We start from the raw sequence: 19,855 nt of genomic DNA on the forward strand, positions 1-19,855 counted from the left end.
TTAAGTTTTTGGAAATTGGATGTAATTTGCACATGAGGTATAATCTTATTAAACATAGAATAATTTGAGTAATTAAATGAATACTGACATGTGTATAGGGGATTTTTCTTTCCACAATCTCAAAATTGACAGGTAGATGAAGAAGCATTTATTTATTTATTTGTTTGCTTTAATGTATTGCTTTAAACCTTAAATAACAACTAAACCAAGCCATAGTGGATCATCACATCATAAGCTTTCAACTGTGATGAACTCATCAGCCTTTGCTTCTATATTTCTTCTCCACAAACTCCTAAAAGAACAACAAAGCTCTTGAAATGCTCTGCTATCTCTTGTGTACTGTTGGTTTCAGTGAAAGCAGTTGCACTCTGAAGCTAAAACATGACACAAGGATCCTGGACTATAAACTGCAAACAATGACTCAACACAAAGCTTCAGAAAGCAAGCAGTTTTGCAGATTTGCAGATTTAGCTGACACTTCAGTTTAGGAACAGGGACAAAGCATTTTACCTGAGCAACCTTGTAAAGAAAGAAAAAAATGGTGGCTTTTGTGCACTTTTGGATTCAAAGATAGTGGTTCACAATTTAAGCAGCTGTGTGATAAAATGCTTTGACCTGAGATGGTATTTAAACATCTCCAATGAAAGAACATTCAAACTTATCATATCAGCTGAGATCGAACAAAGACTCCTCTCCAGAACGAGGGAAAACCTCGCCGTGGATCGCACCAGCTGTTTTGGTGAGCTGAGTGTGTGCAGGTGTTGAGCTCTCAGTGGGATCGTTCAGCCATTTTCCTCCATGCTTGTTTATTAGACCCCTTAAAGGACACACGCAGCTGCTTTTGAATGTTGTTAGCCAGTTGGGTACAGATTACATATGCTCTCCATCCCCGCTGACCATTTGCCAAAGCGAACTACGAGGTTTAAGATTATCATTTAGTCAATAGCATTAAATGCACAATAGTCTTCTCTGGGTCTTTTTCTCCAAGGTTTTCTTTACAGAGAAAAGGGTTTGCGATTTGGCTGGTTTTTACTGAGTGACACATTTGTTCGCCGTATCCTCGAGTGTGACACAAGGACAGTTTAATTACTGTATGATTATGTCATGAAAAAAAGAAAGAAAAAAAGGGTTTTAAACCTCTACAAACAATTTTAAATTGTGTTCCTATTTCATTAATCAAAATAATGTGCATTAGAAAAAGATCAGATGAGTGGTGAAGACAGAATTTGTTGGTAAGAATTGAATTTGTTTTAAAAGCATCAGATTTGTTACATTTAGACTGGACCACTGTAATCCACTACAAACTATTACTATAAAGTTACACTATTTGTATTTGAAGCCTTAAATGGTCTTACACCTGCATATGTGCTATATATGCTGCATCCATTCACTTCCTGAAGATCATTAGGGTCTGCTTCCCAGTCACTCTTGACTGTCCTGTGGTCGAAGTTTATTTTGCCTCTGCTGTGGTTGAACTAAAACTCTCCCAAGCGACCTCAGAAATTCATCATCTGTGGCGATATTTAAATTTGAGCTAAAGAAATGCTTTTTTTCTCTTAAGCTTTTTTTTCTCTTAAGCTTTTGGAAGCTGATATCTGGAACTGTGTTCAGAGGACAAGCTGCTCTTGTGTTATTTTACATAAATGCTGTGAATGTGTGTATTATGGATTTTTAGGAACTACTTTTAGTTTTTCATTGTTTAAATTTTTCGTAGTATAGCACTTTGACTTTAAACACGCTATATTAATAACATTTAATTATTGCTTTCTCTCTCCAAGCGTCAAATATTTGAACATAAGCTGTATGTCAGCAAGATTGTTTTTTCTTCTCATAATGAGGAATCGTTCATTTATGTATTTGGTCACAGATTAAGTGACATTACCGGTTGCAGGTCACAGATGCTGTTTTCCAGATTTTCCAGGATTATTTCAGATCTTCCTGTGACTTCAAACTGATTAAACCTTTTATTGAGCTGATGTTTAGGAAAGATTGGTTTGGTTCAGTGCAGCAACAAAAATCTAAATCTTCCCCTAAGCTCAACAATTCATACGTATAGCTTTTAATTTGTGACCTACTCACTACGTCTTCAGTGTTGTCATTGTCTGTCATTTTTGTCATTTTTTAAAATGTTAATCCAACATGCTCTACAGTCAGGTGGAAAGGTTGCATGCAACTTAGCCATCTAACTCAACTCCAGCTGCACAAAGTGATAGAGAGCATGAGTGAGCTGTAGCACTAATGTATGTTAAGTCACTGATCTCACATTTTAAGGTCTCTGCAGCTTCTTCACTGTGTTCTGGTAACGTCAGTCACATACATTCACATACAAGTGATGAGGAAATGCAGGTAGTCCAGCCTGGTAGCAGTTCCAGTGTGACTATTAAGACCTGAGGCTAACATGAGTGTCATCAGGCTGTTGTAATGAGGTTCATGTGATCAATCACAATCAACACATTCAAGTTACATTAATAAAGAGAAAAAATGCTTTCTGTCTCATTAACAACATATACAGGCTTTAAAGACAACACAACCATGTTTTTTGCTCAAACAATATGGGGCCTGTCTACCCTGGGACACCCTGGCACACACACACACACACACACACACACACACACACAAACATAGCCCTGCTAGTTAGCAACAGCAACACTGGCCTTTTTCTAGAGCATTTTCTCCAGACCGGCTCCTCTGGCCATGCTTCAACAGATGGCCCAACAGATCCCTGGACGGGCCTGTAAGGTGGAGAGAAAGGGGCTGTGTGGGAGGAGGGGGGGTTGGCACCCTCTAAGGAAGGCTGAGGGGGGTGTAGTGTGGGTGAGGGAGGAAGGAGACATATGTCCACAGTCCTGGCCCCTGCTGACGGACTGTCTCTGCTGGCTGCTTAGCGATTGGCTTGTCTTTCTCACAAACACACCACACACATGCATTAGCATGTTTTTGCCACTTAGGAGGATGCTGCATTGACTTCCATATATCCCCTGATGACTGTTATAATTCTATAGACAAATGCTCAGTCTTAACCCTTAAAAAGGCAGCTTACTTATTTACTGCTTGTCCCCCCGCATTGGGAAGTGACTCCTTGTGATGTGACTGGGTGAACAAACTGTTGTCCTCACAATGCGAGCAGCATATGCATGCACACACACACACACACATACACACACACACACACACACACACATGCACAGATACATAAACTTATTCCAATGAGTCTGGCAGATCGCTGCAGTACAGCTCGTCTTCCTCTCCATCTGCAGCTAAAAGACCCACGCGCCCCGACAATGAGGTGACCATGTCACTGCCTGAGCCGAAGCAGAGGGATGGAGAGAGAGAGAGAGAGAGAGCGAGCGAGGGAGAAAAGCAAGAAGTAGGGGGAGAGAGGGGAGGGAGGGGACGAGGGAGGGACACATTAACAAGCTATAATCTCAACTGCCTTATCCATAATGCATTGTGTGGGCCAATTTACATGGTGCTGGTCCCTCTGGGAGAAAGGAGATCATCCATCACATTACTTTATTAGCTCCCTCACTCTCTCTCACAGATGCGTGCATGCACACACACACACACACACACACACACACACACACACACACACACACACACACACACACACACACACACAGACATCATTATTTGTCTCTGCCTCTCCCTCTGTTTTGTGGGCCTGTTTTGTCATGGTTGTTGTTTCAAACTGCTGCTGCCTCTATAAAACAACTCCAAACCGAGCTGTGTTTTGCAGACTGTGACAAGCAGTGAGGGATTTTTTTTATTTTTTAAAATGTGACAGCCGCTGGTTTCAGCATGCATCAGAGGATTTAGGTACCTGACAGGAATCTGAGGCTGAGCCTTGTTTTTCTGAAGGTAAACTGAACACACGCAAAGTAATTAAACACTGACTGATTTCCCTTAATTTAATATGAAGCTTTAGGGGATATTTGATGAAATTTAACATGAATAATGAATTACACTGTAGCCCTTTCAAACAGGTAGCCTTATTGTTAGCAAACAGTATTTGAAAGAAGAAAAATAATATTTCTCTTCAATTTAAGTCTGTTCAAATCTACCCTCTAATTTTAAACGATCAAATCATTTTCTTTATCATTAAAATATTTGTTTTTCTAAAGCAAATTTTATGTAAAAGCAGTGTTGCAACATTTAAAGAGCATTATAAATCAACCAGTACAGGAGTTATGAATCAAAATCAATAAATTTGTTCATGATCAGTGAGGAAGAAAACACGTTCATTTAATTTTTTGCGCACGTATTATATTTTTAAACACACATTTTATGTTTGTTATACTGTTTAAATATCAAGCACGATGGAATAGACGCATAAACACTTTCATGCTTCCTTTATTGATAAAGTTACTGTTTGGTTTTTACTGGTTCTTCATTAGGTTAATTCAACATTTCGATTTTTAAAATGATTTCGAGTTCATTCTAGAGGTATGTTAAAACACGCCGATTTATTTTGTTATCGTGGGCTGGTTTGGCAGGATGTGCGCACAGTGTGTTTGTGTTGGCTGATAGACTCAGAATCAAGGAAATTAATTGTTGCCACTTTAGCCACACACACACACACACACGCGGATTACAGATCCATCAGATCCCGCAGTCACCCTGTGAATAAAACGAGCTGTAATTGCAATCATATATGTGTGGCTTCAGCTCCGCGCGCCATACCGTACCATTAGTATCGCAAATAAGTAATAATTTGCTAATGACAACATTATGTTGAGTCAGTTTAGGGGCAATTAAAGTGAGTGATATTTACATATGCCTAATGAATCACCGAGCGTGGCAGTTCGGGCGGACTCTAATGAATATTCATCCAGGCATTTCTCCCCTGCGCGCAGCAGTTTATAAACTGAATTATGGCTGATTTGCCCTTTTAAAAAATGAACATGGGCGCATCTCCCACAAGGAGGCGGCGAACAATAACGTCTGATTATAAAAATGTTTTACTGCTAAACTGCCGGTGAGGAGACGGCGGCAGCGTGGTAAAAGACTCACTTTGGAGGGGTGCTGAGGAGGGAGAGCCCACCTAAAATCAATCCAATTTAGTCTGGGCCCTCTCCACCTTTTTAGACTGACAGAAATATTCGCAGCGTGCACACAGGGCGCGCTCTGTCATCGCAATGGACATGTTCAGCAGCTGCTTTTACTAGAGGAGTCTGCCTTCAGGTTATCCCGAGCAGAGGTTAGACTCACACCAACCTTTAAAAGCGCGGGGTTGACTCGCTCCTCCACCCGCCTGTGATTTCTCCGGTAATTGCCCCCGGTTGGTGGGTGACTCGGCTGAGCGTTGACCTCTCAGGTGCGGGGCCAACAGGCGGTATCGGTTTGCATTCACAGGGCGCTTAACAAGATGGGCTGCACGTTTATCATGCAAATAAGCAGCTCTCTAGCAGGTGTCAGCGCACACTCGCATGAGTGCGCACGCACACGTGCATGCGCGCGAGCAGAGGCTTTAACAGCACTGCAGTCATTATCGCATTACAAATGTAACCACAGACACACAAGGCTGACATATGCAGCTGTGCCTCATAATGACCAATGACCCAAAAACAATAATCAGTGATTAAAAAAAAACAAAAACATTAAAATCACACTGAGCACAACTGTAAACCAAAACATCATTTTATTGTAAACATTTTGCACATTATAAGCATGTGGCTGTATTTTCAGATGTAGCATACATATGTGCACTCATAGCCAAGAGGCTTTGGGAAGCATTTTCATTTTTTTCATATATGTTTAGATTTTCAAATACAGATCCCGAATGTTTGAGAGTCTAAATCGTTTATTATTATATTATTAAAGATAATACTGTCTGGCTTTATTAAGTGAAACATGCAGAATCGCTGCCTACAAATATAACACTCCTCACAAGCTTTATGCTGGTGTTGATAAATCATGACAACTTTTACATTTAGGTTAACTGGATCTGTAGATCGCTTCAGTCCTTCCTCAGTCCTTCAGTTTGTCGCCACCTCTTTGATTCAAATGTATCTGCTGCCACCTTGTGGTTTATTTGTGCCACTGTCGTTTTTGGGAGTAGCACAAATAACAGTTGCACACATTTTGTTTCATACGCTGCAACTTCAGTTGTCTGGATTATATTGTTTAGATGGGAAATGAATTCTTATATAGTCTTCGTCTGCTCCACTTCAGCACTAAGACCACTTTATACAACGTGTTCCATTCACCCCAAAAATCATACAAACACCTTCTACACTCAAAAAAATTGAAATTGGGTGGTTGTTACATGTACAAGATTCAAACTTGTAATTTGAACTAAATAATTTCATGTTTCTATGGTGAACGTAATTAAATCATGTAGCATCTGCATGAAATTCAGCAACTTAATTTGTTCTTGTTGAGATGACATGATACAATCTAGTAAGAGTGGTTCGTTGCCTGGACTCACGACATTCACAAGATCACATTAGATGTCAAACTGCAGGAAAATCGCTGGAGTTTTAAGAGGCAGACAAGTACACCCACACCACGTGTATGTTATCGCTATTTATTGTGGTTTAACCTGTCAAGGACAAAAATGTGCAGAAAATTCTGCATCAACCCTTGTAATCATAGCTTCCCTAGTTTTGCTAAGCCTGGATTGACAGCTTGGTGGTGTGATGGTTAGTACTGTTCCCTCACAGCAAGAAGGGCCTGGGTTCAAATCCACAATCTGGCTGGTTTGTGTGTAATTAGAGTTGGTGATTCTAAATTACCCATGAATGTAAGTGCAAACGGTTGTTTGTCTCTATGAAATCATCAACCCCATAGCAGTTCATTAAGCAAGACTAGCAGTAATTGCCTTGATTAACAAAGTAGTTGTTCCAACAACAAGATTTCATTGCGTTTTCCTGAAGTTTTTAACTTGTGTAGAATGAATTAAAACAAATTTCACTCTACATACTTAAATCAGTCACTTCAAGTCAATGCAAGTATACTACGTTGATCCAACGTAATCTGATTACATTAAACCACCAAATGCCAAATGTGTTGGTTTGACATGGTCAAAAATGGGTTATTGTACTTGGTTAAATCACGTGGAAAAAGGTGCCATGATTAAATTGTGTTCATCCAACAACAGATTTTTTTGAGTGTATCTAACAAGAACACATTCACATGCCAGCGAATGCATCAGGAGCAACATAAGGTTCAATATTTGTCTCATTAGTAAATGGCCTGTTCTGTAATCCACAGCCACCCCAAACAATTTAGCTTATATATTTCTGCACTCGTAGCCAAAAAAGCTTTCATTTTTATATTCAGATTTTGTGCAATCTAAATAATGGAAAAGTTTCAAAGAGTTATTTTGAAATAAGTCAAATTTATCTATAAAGTAAGGTATTTACAGTGTGGCCCATTCTTTTTCATAAATTCTCTGTGGGTTGCTTGATATCAGCAGATCACAGTTTGTGGGACTGACCATACTAAAAACCAACCCGTTCTCACTCCCAAATCGTAACATTTTACGCTATGTGACAAATCGTCAACATATTACGTTTTCGGGCACCCAAGGCGTTCCTACGTCACGACATCGGAAAACTGCGGACACATGAGAACCGTTTGGACTCAATCTACACATCTTCGCTTTTTCCCTTAAAATCGCTTTAGAAAACACTATTTCACCTCATTAAAGTGCTGGTTAAGGTTAGGAATAAGGTTATGGTTAGGTTTAGCGATAAGGTTAGGTTTAGGCTTAGGTATACGGTTATGGTTAGGTTTAGGCATAAGGTTATGGTTAGGTTTAGGGATAAGGTTAGGTTTAGGCGTAGGGATACGGTTATGGTTAAGGTTAGGAATAAGGTTATGGTTAGGCATAAGGTTATGGTTAAGGTTAGGCATAAGGTTATGGTTAGGCTTAGTGATAAGGTTAAGTTTAGGGCTGCAGTACAGGGCTGGAAACCGCCGCGTACCATAACAACGTGGAAGGTCACCTTTCGCGTTCCTCAGGAACGCCGCAGGACGTGACAAAACGTCGGGATGTTACGCCTCGGGAGTGAGAACGGGCTCCTAAAAACATCCTCAAAGACCAACTGCTTCCACTATACCAGGAGCTTTTTGGTGAGCTGAGAATCCATCTTCACTGTATCATAGAAACTATACTGAATTCACAACAACAACAAAAAGTTGTTTTTAATACTTTCACAAAAAGCTCTGCTGATCGCACACAAAAAAATAAAAAGTCAGCTTGAGAAAGCAGAACTGGGAGGGATTCATAAAAACATGTTTTGCTTACAAATCAACTTCTTTAGTTTTTTTTCTAGCAATGGCAGACACGTGAGACTGTGGGTAAGTGAAGTTATTTTTGAGTCAACATTACACCAAATCATTTTGAAACAGCTGAATGTTTAGTTGCAATTAGGGACCCTCCATCTTTTCACAACATTCACTGTGCTTGACATTATGACATGCAGAAAAAAAACTGCTGCAGTATATGAAACGGTGTTGCAGCCTCACATTAGATTAAGGAAGTGGACCACAGCTTTCATTGCATTCTCCATTTTCTATCACATACAGTGCTGTGAAAAAGGATTCAGCCCCCTTCCCATTTTTATTTATTTTTGCAAATTTGTCACACGTATTTCAGATCATCAATCAAAATTTAATATTAGTCAAAGGCAACCAGGATAAATACAAAATGCAGTTTTTAATGTATTTATGAGAAAAAGGTTTTCCAAACTTACCTGGCATTATGTGAAAAAGTCATTTTCTAAGCCTAATAATTAGTTGTGCCACTGGTTACTGCAGCAAGCACCACATTCAAGCATTAGTGATAACTGACAATGAGTCTTTTACATCTCTGTGGAGGAAGTTTGGCCCACAGTATTTTTTTTACTTCCGCCACACTGGAGGCTTTACAAGCACAAATCGCCTGTTTAGAGGTATGCTTGGTAGCTGCATTACCCAAGTGTGCTTGAACTTCAGGGCACGAACTGATGGCTGGACAGTTGTCCTTCAGGATTTTGTGTTAGAGATCAAAATTCATGGTTCAATCAATTACAGCAAGTCATCTATGTCCTGATCCTGAAGCAACAAAAAAAGTGATTGAAGTGAAGCCAACACTTAGATTATGTTATGTGCTCTTTTGTGACCTCCTGTATGAGTCATCAATTAGTAGATTCGGATAGCAGTTTTCCCTCAATAAATAAAAATTGCCATTTTAAAACTGTATTTTGTATTTACTTTTTTGATGATCTGAACCCTGTAAGTGTGCTGAATATGTGAAAAGAGGAAAGAAATCAGAAAGGGGCAAATATTTTTTCACAGCACTGCATAGGAAACAAAAGAGTAAATATCGGTCAGCTGGATAACACAGGAAGGAAACAGATTGTACTTTCTAACCACTGCCTTCAGCATAAACATAGAAACAGCAAAACTCTTTGACTGGCCTATTTTAACACACTAATAAACAACTGTGCAAACTCTTGGGCCGCCTGATGTGATTAAAGTTATTGAACCAAAACTTCAAAACTTTTTCCCAGGACAAGAATGCAAAAACAAATGTAAACTCTTTCAAATGCATTCAGTTTCCAAGAAACGTGGACATTTTCACCACTTATTCAAATGACTGAAAGCCTGCTTTTAAAAGAGATGAAACTATTTTTTTTATCAGTATACAAAAGTGACATATATGACAGATGTCTCTGGCAATTTCGGCAGGTGGAGTTCAGGGAAAGGCAGCGCACCACTGCTGTCTATGTGTGTCTTTACTGTGTATGCTTTAACCACTGCTCCCCCCTCCAGCACTGATTTGTGGATGATTCCCAGTCTGGCTTGTTCATAATACTCTGCTCCGAGCTCCCTGCCCAGGAAGATGTCTTGGACCTGTGCTGGAGACAGACTTAAATAATCTCTCCTTAAGTCCAGATTTGTGTCTATTTCTGTGTTGTACCTATTTGTGTCTAAGTCAGCATTGTTTTCTCTGTCTGGGTCTCCAGTCTTGGCTCTGTTCAAATCTGGATAGGGATAAAATGGCTTCTGTGGCAGGTTGACCACCGTCAGCCTCTCCAGGTGGTGCACGGCAAAATATCCCTCCGGATTAAAAGGAGGCATCCCACTGGATCCGCAATAGATCAATGTGAGGTGCCTCACCTCTGAGTTGTTGAGCAGACGTGCTGCATTTGACGGTGACGTGAACCAAACGGTTAAACGTCTCATCTGGAAAACAGGAGACAAGTGCGACTGTAGGCGGTGCAGTGTGGAGAGCTGGATGTCCTTGCATACGCAATCTGTAAGCGATGAGATGCTGCAGGGTTGCGGGTCCTGGCTGCAGGAGTAGTACAAAAAGCTGTTGTGGGTTACATAAGCCAGGCGCAAGTCAGATCGCTGCAGAGTCACCGAAACACACAGCAGCACACAGAGGAAAGGGGCAGGGGGGCTGAAGGCAGCCATCACTGCTGAAGAAGAGTCTCGAGCATCTTCATCATTCCTGCATTTAAACACAACATTACATTATTATCAGCAAATCACACTTATTGTTGCAGTCTTAGTAAATTATGGCCATGGTTATCAAGGTGAACAATGAATGAACAATTAGAAAGAAAGGCTACTATTCTCTGAACAGACAGTCAGTCTGTTCAGTTTTTTTAAATTAGTTTTTTATTGTTTTTTACAGTTCAATTCAATTCAATTCACAGGATAAAAACCACAAAAGAAAATCAAACATACAGCACAAATCTAATTAAAAGCCAATCTAAATAAATGAGTCTTAAGCTGCTTTTTAAAAGAATAAATACAATCAAGGCAACGTAATGATGAAGGGAGAGCATTCCACAACCTGGGGGCCACCGCTCTAAACAATCTATCACCTCTGGTCTCTAAACGTGTTTGTGGGACTACCAACAGCCTTTGATTAGATGATCTCAGGCTGTGAGAGGGAGCGTGGGGTTCTAACAGATCAGAAATGTAGGCAGGGGCATCACAATTCAAAGCTTTAAAAGTCAGTACCAAGATTTTAAAATGAATTCTAAAATGTACTGGAAGCCAGTGTAATAAACGTAACACTGGTGTAATGTGCTCTCTTTTTCATGTCTTAGATATTATATTTCTATGCACCATAATAGAGACGTTTAAGTATAAATGCTCAGTTTGGATGATAACATTATGGGAATGATCATATAATAAAATAGTACAGCACTTAAGAAGAAACATCCATTTCAGTGCTAAAGCTTTAGGGCTGACTGTAAGGCAGACAGGAGTGGGACCAAAATGCAGACTTGAGAAATCGAGAAATAAGCTAAAAGCAGCTTTGTTGCTAAACTCACGGGAACAAAACAACAAACAAAAAACTGAGAAGGCAGGAACGAGGAACTTACAAATTAGGCACTATGGAAGAAACAGAATGCATGGGACACAACATGAGGATGATTGCAACAAAGAACACAAGTTAACTGAGGGTTTAAATAGACAAGAGAAGAGGAAGGCAGAGGCGAGACGCCTGAAGAAAAAACACACAGCTGAACTAATTCTAGCCAATGAGACAAAGGGAAGCAAAACTGTACCGAGCACACACAAGACAATCAAAACTCAACCAGAAGTAACAGAAGGACCAGAAACACAAACAGGAAGGAAACCAAACACAGAGACAAGACAGACTTCACACAGGCAAGACTGGGCACAAAATGAAACATCACCTAATGAGGAATAAAGGACTACAACAGAACCCAAGTGCGTTTCATCTTGAGATTAGACGGATGGCCGGACATTCTCCTTCAGGATGTTTTAGTAGACGGCAGAATTCATGGTTCCATTAATTACTGCTGGCATGATATTCCTTTTCTGAAATGCTTTGTTACTTTTAACAAAATGGGATGCACACCATTCAAAAAGTTTGTGGATCCAAAAAACTTTTGCCTTGTCAGTCCATAGAATATTTCACTCTTCACACAGGGCCATGTAGGTTTAGATCTAATATCCCCCTAATTAAAAAAAAAAAAAGCACTTTAAAACTGCTTTTTATGTTTACCTGTGTTATCTTTGTCTAATATTTGTGTTTGATGTTTGATGATCTGAAACATTTAAATGTGACAAACATACAAGAAAAATTCAGGAAGGGGCAAACACTTTTTTCACACCACTGTAACTCACAACCCTGGGTCACAACCTAGGGACCATGCCAGAAAACAAACAGATAAAGCTGTATTGACTGTGTGAGCTTGAAACAGGGAGACATCAGTCTGAACATATTTTATTAATGACTTTCAATTTTCTTATTTTTTTCTCTTTTTTGTTTGCAGTTTTAGTTCGTTTTTATAGTTTGACTTATTCAGTCACTGAAAATAACAAATGGCGAACTGAGTTTGCTATTACTAGAGTAATAGATCATGAACAAGAATTTAAAATAAATAAATAAATAAAGTAAAAACAGTAAACACACACACACACACACACACACACACACACACACAGAGGAGAAGTTTGAATTCAAAGCTTTCTAGCAGACACGGTTGACAGGCATGGATGTGATTGCACACAGTGCCATTCCTAAATCGAATCAAGCAGAAAGTCCTGATGCCAAACGCTAACCCTTTAAGTAAAGGATATCAGTTGGCTGCCTTTTATCATGAAATATTATATAAATAACCTGACAGCTGGGATACACTTCATTCTTTCTAGCCCAGATGAATTGGATAAATGAAATAAAACAGATGGATGGACACATTGATGAAAGGTTGAATGTCCATAGTTATTCATTTTGCATGTTATTGCAGCTTTTTTGTTGTAATAACTTTGTTTTTGTTTTTACTTGCCTTACTTGCCTGCGTCTTGTTTCATGCTGTGTAGTTTAGGTAAAAGACACCTCAGCCCTGTTGTTTACCTTAAATATTTCAATGCCATATAATGACCCAAAATGATATGCCAAAAGCCGAACATTGGAGACACATTGATATATAGATATAGATATAGTCATTATCAACTTGAGGAGAGAAACTCATAAAAAACGAAAGTCATAAAAATGGTAACAGAAAACCTCAAAATAATCACGAAATCCAAAAATAAACAGAAGCATAGAAATCCGAGGACTATGACATACACGATGATAATGCACTGAAAGCTTTTGTTGTAAATATACAGTTGTGGTTACAAGTTTACAAACATGCTTGCCTGTTGGTACAATGTTCTTAGGTGGGCATAAGTGTCATAGTAATTTGGGGCTTTTAAAGATTTATTTGAACTGTTCTTTATCGAGGGAGGAAAAATCCAATGATATTTTTGATTTTCTCCAATCCACACAGGGTCAAAAGTATACATAAAGGCTCAAATATATGCATACACTCATCTAAATCCCTTGATTAGTGTTGCTGATCTACAATGTATTGTAACAAGACAGCACCATGGCCTGTTCTCAAGAGCGATCACGATTGACTACAATTGGTGGTTTCTTGTTGTTAGCATGAAAAGGAGAAATTATTGGAGTAACTGTTGAATTGACCAGTAGTATCGTTCCAACATGTGTAAATCTACAATTACTGTATATTTCCAATTTGTGTGCCTTTTGTCACAATGATAACAGATGTTTGGAGGAGTAAAGGTGAGGCTTTCAAACCTAAGAACACTGTCCCAGCAGTCAAGCATGGTGGTGGTAGCATCATGCTCTGGGGCTGTTTTGCTTCCAGCAGTACTGGTACATTGCACAAAGTGGATAGAACAAGGAGGAGGAGGAGGACTACCTCTAAATTCTTCAACTTCACCTCAAATCAGCAGCTAGACGGACATGATCGGGTCTTCCACTAGAAACACATCCAAATTAAATAAAGCAGGCTAACATTAAGCTTCTAGGATTTCCTTCTCAGCCTTGAGCTCAACCCAATTGAAAATTAGTGGACTATGCTTTAAAGCTAGGCGCATGCCAACCAACCAATTTAACTTAACTCCATCACAATCTGCTGATTATGTAGAGTGAGTAGAGGGAAAGACCCAAGATGCAAATACTGTACACAGGTAGGATTTAACAAAAATGAGTCATTTAATTAGGCTGTTGAAAATATCCATAAAATATCCATAAAGCAAAAAATAAAATCCAAAAGGTGAAAAGCAGGCTATTGCCAGAGGCACAATGAACTAGGTACACTGAGCATGGAAACAGGGAGGAGTATATATATATATATATATAAAGCATACACACAGAAGGGCAATTGTGAAAGTGAATACAGCTGTGGAAAACAAGACACACCTGAACTAATCACAGAGGACAAGAAAAAGAGAGAAAAGTAAAATCTAATATAGTTGTGACTTAAACATTATCTATATTTTTTAAAAAGCTCTTTCAGTTCAGGTCTGCTTTCATAAATGACTAAATAAAATGGACTGAGGTCACTCTGTACGTGTAATGCATTAAATATTTACTTACCAACACATGAAGAGAGGAGATATGGACGATATCTACAGATGGTTTGAATTAGGACCCACACACGCAAACACTCACACCCACTCATACACATGTGTGATGGGTGTGCTCTATTTGAACCCCAGTTAAGGATATATTGCTTGGCACAGAAAGCCCACATTGAATTTCACATGGACAAACACACTTACTTAGAAAATTACAGCTGTGCTTTGAGATTCCAGAGAAAACACTGTTTTGAAATCGTGGTTTTTATGACCGTCTGGGTAGATTTTCTGGTTTGGCAATAAAATCAGTGCAGAAACATGACTTTCAGCCTTATTTTGAAGTCCGGATGAAGCTGACCGCTACATTCTTCCTTTGGGTTACATTAAACAAAAGACAGTTATCTAAATCTAACTTCAAATAGTCTTACTCAGCACTGACCAACAGCATCATACTATTTTAAATTGAACTATTTTAAATGATCCTGAGCAAAATGTTGTTGTTGTTGTACTTACACTTATTCACCAATGGATGAGATTTACGTAACATCTCAGGGTTCATTACTGTTTTGTATTTTTCTTTCTTTGTAACAAAATATTTTTGGAGACTGCAGAATTGGATACATAAGAAAACTGGGTGACTTTACACACATATCAATGTAAATTTTAAAAGTTGTTATTTCAATTGTAATACCCTATCACAAAAAGCATGTAAAGTAGAATAAGGCAAAGGGGAAGAACAAAAAAACACACCCTTGCATTAGTCAGGAAAAAACTGAAATGTATCAAACTCATAAAATGTGATTACAACTGTGTCATGTGCACTTGGATTACGTGCATCACTGTAGGTATCTGCAGACAGCCAACTGGGAAAGTTGCTGTTACCAACTGAAATACAGCCTCCACCTAATAAATACAACTTTGAATGTCTGTTTCTTGTCTTTCTGGTAAGCTAACCTTGAAAGCTGCTCCCTGTGGTTTTATATTTACCAGACAGAAATTAGGCTTCTTTTCTCTGCAAGAAAGCAAACATTTGCACCAACTGCAATGGTTGTTATAAGAGCTGGGCAATTGTATTAAATATCTTAAAGTAACATAAAGCGAAGAAAGAAATCCTATTTAATTTTGCATTTATAAAAGAAACTTGTTGGCTCTGTGCTTGAAAATTCTAGAAGTGTAGAGCAATGATTACCAGCTTTTAATAATTATTTATTTTGACATTCAGACAGACATTGGCCTTAAGGGTGAGTGTTTTCCTTTTGTTCAGACTAATTCTGCTTCAGGGTTGGAGCAAAGTGGTGCCTACAGGTGGCCACGGCCAACACGGACTAAAGTCTGCCCATCCTACACAGGGTAAAGTGTGTCAAGATATACAGCGAGATTCTGGGCTGCTCCAGATGAAATATGACCAACAATGAAAGAATTATGACATGAGGTTCAAAGTTGGCCTTTCTAACAGTTTTGTTTTCAAAGATTGCCTGGGAAAAGGTGTTAGAAATTTAAAATGACCATCTCACAATGTAACCAACCACTAAAACGGAGAGGGAGGTAATCAACTTGGTATGAAAAGTCCAAAGCAAACTCAAAAGGGAATGGTTGGAAGTAACATGTCAGGAAAATAAATGCTTGGGATTGAAATAAAAAGGTTTCCCCCAGCAGCTGTTATGACTGAGTCAAAGGGGATATAGCATGACAACAAACAGAGGAGGGATAAGATCCATGCTTGACATAGCATGTATTAGCATGTTACAGTCTGCATCCATCAAAACCAACAACATATAAAGAACAACTATTAACACATATAAAAATCAAATGAACACAAAATCACTGACACCCATCCTATTCCCAAGGAAAAATAACAAAAACAAAATGTTGACCATTTCCTGTTCCGAAAGGAGAAGGAGAAAACAAACACTTGTTCTGCTCACGTTTGTTAAAGCTGTGTCACGCAGAGTGGCTTATAAGGCTGCAAAAATCTCAGTATATAATAAATCTGTGAGACCCAAATGCAGAAAAGCTTAGGGAGGCAAAGGTGAACAGAAGACAAGTTGTTTATTGCCCGATGTAGAAAGTCCAGCAAAACACAAAGTCCTAAGGAGTCAGTGTAAAAAAACAGAACAACTGAAAACCTAAAACTAGAGAAATAAACACGAAATACAAAATGAAATAAACAGGCAGGAAACCACACAGGAAACAGAAATAGATATTTGACAAAAGATTTGACAGGTGGGTAATAGAAGACTCATGAAGTAAATCACAGGAGAGGAGATGAAGGAAGCAAAACTAAAAGCAAAACGCAAGGAGCACTGACTCTCAAAACAAAACAGGAAGTGTTATAACTGTAAGGGGAAGACACAGAGACATGAATGAACTGCATACAAAGAACTAGACATAAGACAGTGAAACACTAAGGGAAGACGTGATCTGTAAAACAACTAAGAAAAAGGAGCAAAACTAAATACACTAGAGAATATAAATATAAATATAAAGATTAAACAAACCACGGATCACAAGGAATAAAATAAGCAGTCAAATGACCCAGTACCATAACACAGGCACTGTTACATTAGGATTTATAGCTAGTAACTGCTATTTTTCTATAGGAGCTTTTCATTATTTAAATTGTAAATATCTGATGAGCTGTAGCAACAGTTAAGAAAAGTTATAATCCTAGCAGTTTTTTAAAAAAATCATTTGAGACAAAGTTACATTAAAAAAAATTTGTTTCTGAGTCCACATGTTGTACTTCTCCACAGTAGTCACATCTGAATGTGATGAATGATGAAAAGTTGGTCACTAAAACGTGGACAATGTCACAATCCTGGGTCTTTTGACCCAGTGTTTTGAGTTCATATATATATTGATGTTTATGGTTTATGTTTGAGTTTAAGTTTCTTAGGTTCTCTAAATTAATTCCTTTATGCCTAGGTTGCCGTTACTATTCATGGTTTATTAGATTCCCCTTCTGTCTTCAGCCCCTGTGTTTAAGTCTCGCTTGTCCTTCATGTGTTTCATGTCTTATGTTGTCAAGTTTGTATTGTCATGTCTGCATCTCATAATGTTTGCTGTTTTATTTTGAAGAGGTCTTGTGTTTCTATGTTCATTGTGTTTAGTTTTACTCTTCCACAGTGATGTTGTTATGTTCATTTGTGTCTGCTGTTTCCCCATGAGTTTCCACTTTCCCCGATCACCTCCTGTGTGTCCTGTGTCTGTTCGTGTTCATTCATTCCTTGTCTGAGCTTCTGTTATCCTACCTTGTTTCCATGTCATGCCATGTCTCCAGGGTTTTGCTATGTTTAGCTCACCCAGTTTAGGTTATGATTTAGTTTTGCCTTTTGTTTTATTCTGTTTCACTGGCCTTGAATAAACAGCTCCTTTTGTTTCACTCAAGTTTTGGCCATTTTGTTTGTTTGCACTTAGGTCCACCTCCTCAATCCACACAGTCAGCTCCGCAGCCAGACTATGACAGACAATCTGGCCGACAGCAGTTTGCTGAGCTCATTTAGTGATAATACATTTAATCAGACATGCTTGGCATATCTTACTGAGGTATAGTCGGAGCTACCAAATAAATCATCAGAAGACACTACACATCAGTTTACAAATTGAGCATCATTTGCATTTAGTTAGACTTGGTATAGAAAAGTTTAAAGTTCTTGCCAAGTATGGCTTGTTTGGAATCATTGCCAGGAGAAAGCTTCTTTTCTCTTTGCAAAGTTGCATCTCATTAAATTGGAGGACTTAGGAAACAATGTCCTTTTGACAAGATGGTGATGTTTGGTCATAATGCACAGCACTATGTTCAGTGAAAAACAAACAGAGCACATCAGCACTATCACCATCAACTCTTTTGTATAACAAAGTATTCCGGGGTCAAAGGTGAGGCCATCTGTAGCAAAGCTAAAGCTTGGCTGAAACTGGGAGATGCAACAGGTCAGTGATCCCAAGCACAGCAGAATGGCTGAAAAAGAAAAGGATCACGGTGTTGCCATGTCACAGTTAAAGCCCAAACCTAATTCTGATTAAATTTCTGTATCGGGGCCTACTAACAATGTTAGAAGAAAGAACAATGTAAGAGACTGATGAAAACATACAGCGGAGGGGGAAAAAAGCTATTAAATTAATGGGGTGTACTTGGTATTTCCCAAGACACAGAGGTTTATGTAAACTTTTGTTTTCACGTGACTACATTTGGGATGGAACACTGTCTTCCTTTCTCTTCCCCATATTTGAAAAACATGAATCGCTGTCCAGCAAGAGTCTGTTAATGCAGTGATTCGCTGATAAAATTCAAACATCAGGCTGTATTCTTTGGGTCGGAGTTTAATTTAATTTCTGTCCTGTTTAACAGCCTAAGTTTAATCTCTGTGAAATCCGTGTTTGTTCAGCAGTCTCAGAAGAAAAACTTTCAGGGGTTCGCAGTAAAGTGTGAAGAGACACAAAACAGTGAATTAAAGGCACTCTCAACTGATAATCCAGCATCATGAGCATATCTGTTTCACCTAAAGAGATTTGTGAGAATATTTCTGTTACATAACGCACACTGCCAGGAATGCATAAGCTATGTAATGTAATATGAGAATGCACATAGGGCTCGGCTTTCTGATCCTTACATAGCGTTAACAACAGGACCCAAACATACACATTTGACAGCTGTTAGTGTACACTAAATCCTCTTCAGTGTTAGTAAGCATAGAGAAAGTTTTTCATGGTTTTCTGCTGTGTAACTTACCCCAAAATGCTGCTGAGGAGCAGATATGCGAATGCGTCAGAGTGAGGCTGGAATTGGGAGGGAAAGTCAAACATCCAGCTGACGTCAAGATGTGGGAAGTATCCCACTTTGGAAGCTGTAACTCACATCTGGAAGAGACTGAGTTCAGCCTTAAGTGCAATACAATAAAGTTCTGTCTGCTCTGAATATAAGTGACCCATGAAGAATCCTATTGTTTACTTTTTTATATATACTTTTTTTGTCATCACTGCATTAAAGTTTCTGGATTTAAAACATCTTCCATTCATAAGCTATATAATGTGACGGCTCCATAAATGGCTTTTTAATTTTTTTTGTCTGTCGGTAAATATAACACATAATAGCTGTGAGGAGAGCTTTCTTTGGCTTGACACATGGGAAAAACGGGTGATTTCCCGTTAAGGGACATGGAAGGGATCCAAAGTTTGCTGCTTTCAAGTGCTATCGGAAATCCCAGAATTGGACTTGATCTCGATGGAAAAACCTAAAATTTTATGTCTTGAAGTTCAAGAGGGAGAAGCTACGCTCAAGTGTTTTTCAGTGAATTTCTTTATTCTTTAAGTTATTCTATACTTCTGATTTTCTTCATTTTTGAAAGAAAAGTGCTTTTTGTGTGTGCCTGCCACTAAGAATTGCATCTTGACTGATGATGTTGATGATCTGGGTGTAAACAGACAGCGTTTGTAGGGAGGAAAAGCATACTGATTTGCTAGCTTTTTCTCTACTTAATTTAAGTTTGCAGCATCTTTACAGTGTGCT

General features: G+C 38.7%; 1 protein-coding gene across 1 annotated transcript; it reads right to left on the reverse strand.

Moving 5' to 3' along the window:
- Positions 1 to 7,920: 7,920 nt before the first annotated feature.
- On the reverse strand, positions 7,921 to 19,141 carry si:ch73-52p7.1 (uncharacterized protein LOC100321084 homolog). The gene is made up of 2 exons (XM_063491738.1): positions 19,079 to 19,141; positions 7,921 to 10,447 (listed from the first exon to the last, which is right to left on the reverse strand). Exon 2 carries the CDS (start codon positions 10,408 to 10,410, stop codon positions 9,628 to 9,630), a length of 783 nt encoding a protein of 260 aa, XP_063347808.1. The 5' UTR covers positions 10,411 to 10,447; positions 19,079 to 19,141; the 3' UTR covers positions 7,921 to 9,627.
- Between the last annotated feature and the right edge of the window lie 714 nt (positions 19,142 to 19,855).

Source organism: Pelmatolapia mariae, linkage group LG13, assembly GCF_036321145.2.
Source record: "Pelmatolapia mariae isolate MD_Pm_ZW linkage group LG13, Pm_UMD_F_2, whole genome shotgun sequence".
Classification (NCBI taxonomy): domain Eukaryota; kingdom Metazoa; phylum Chordata; class Actinopteri; order Cichliformes; family Cichlidae; genus Pelmatolapia; species Pelmatolapia mariae.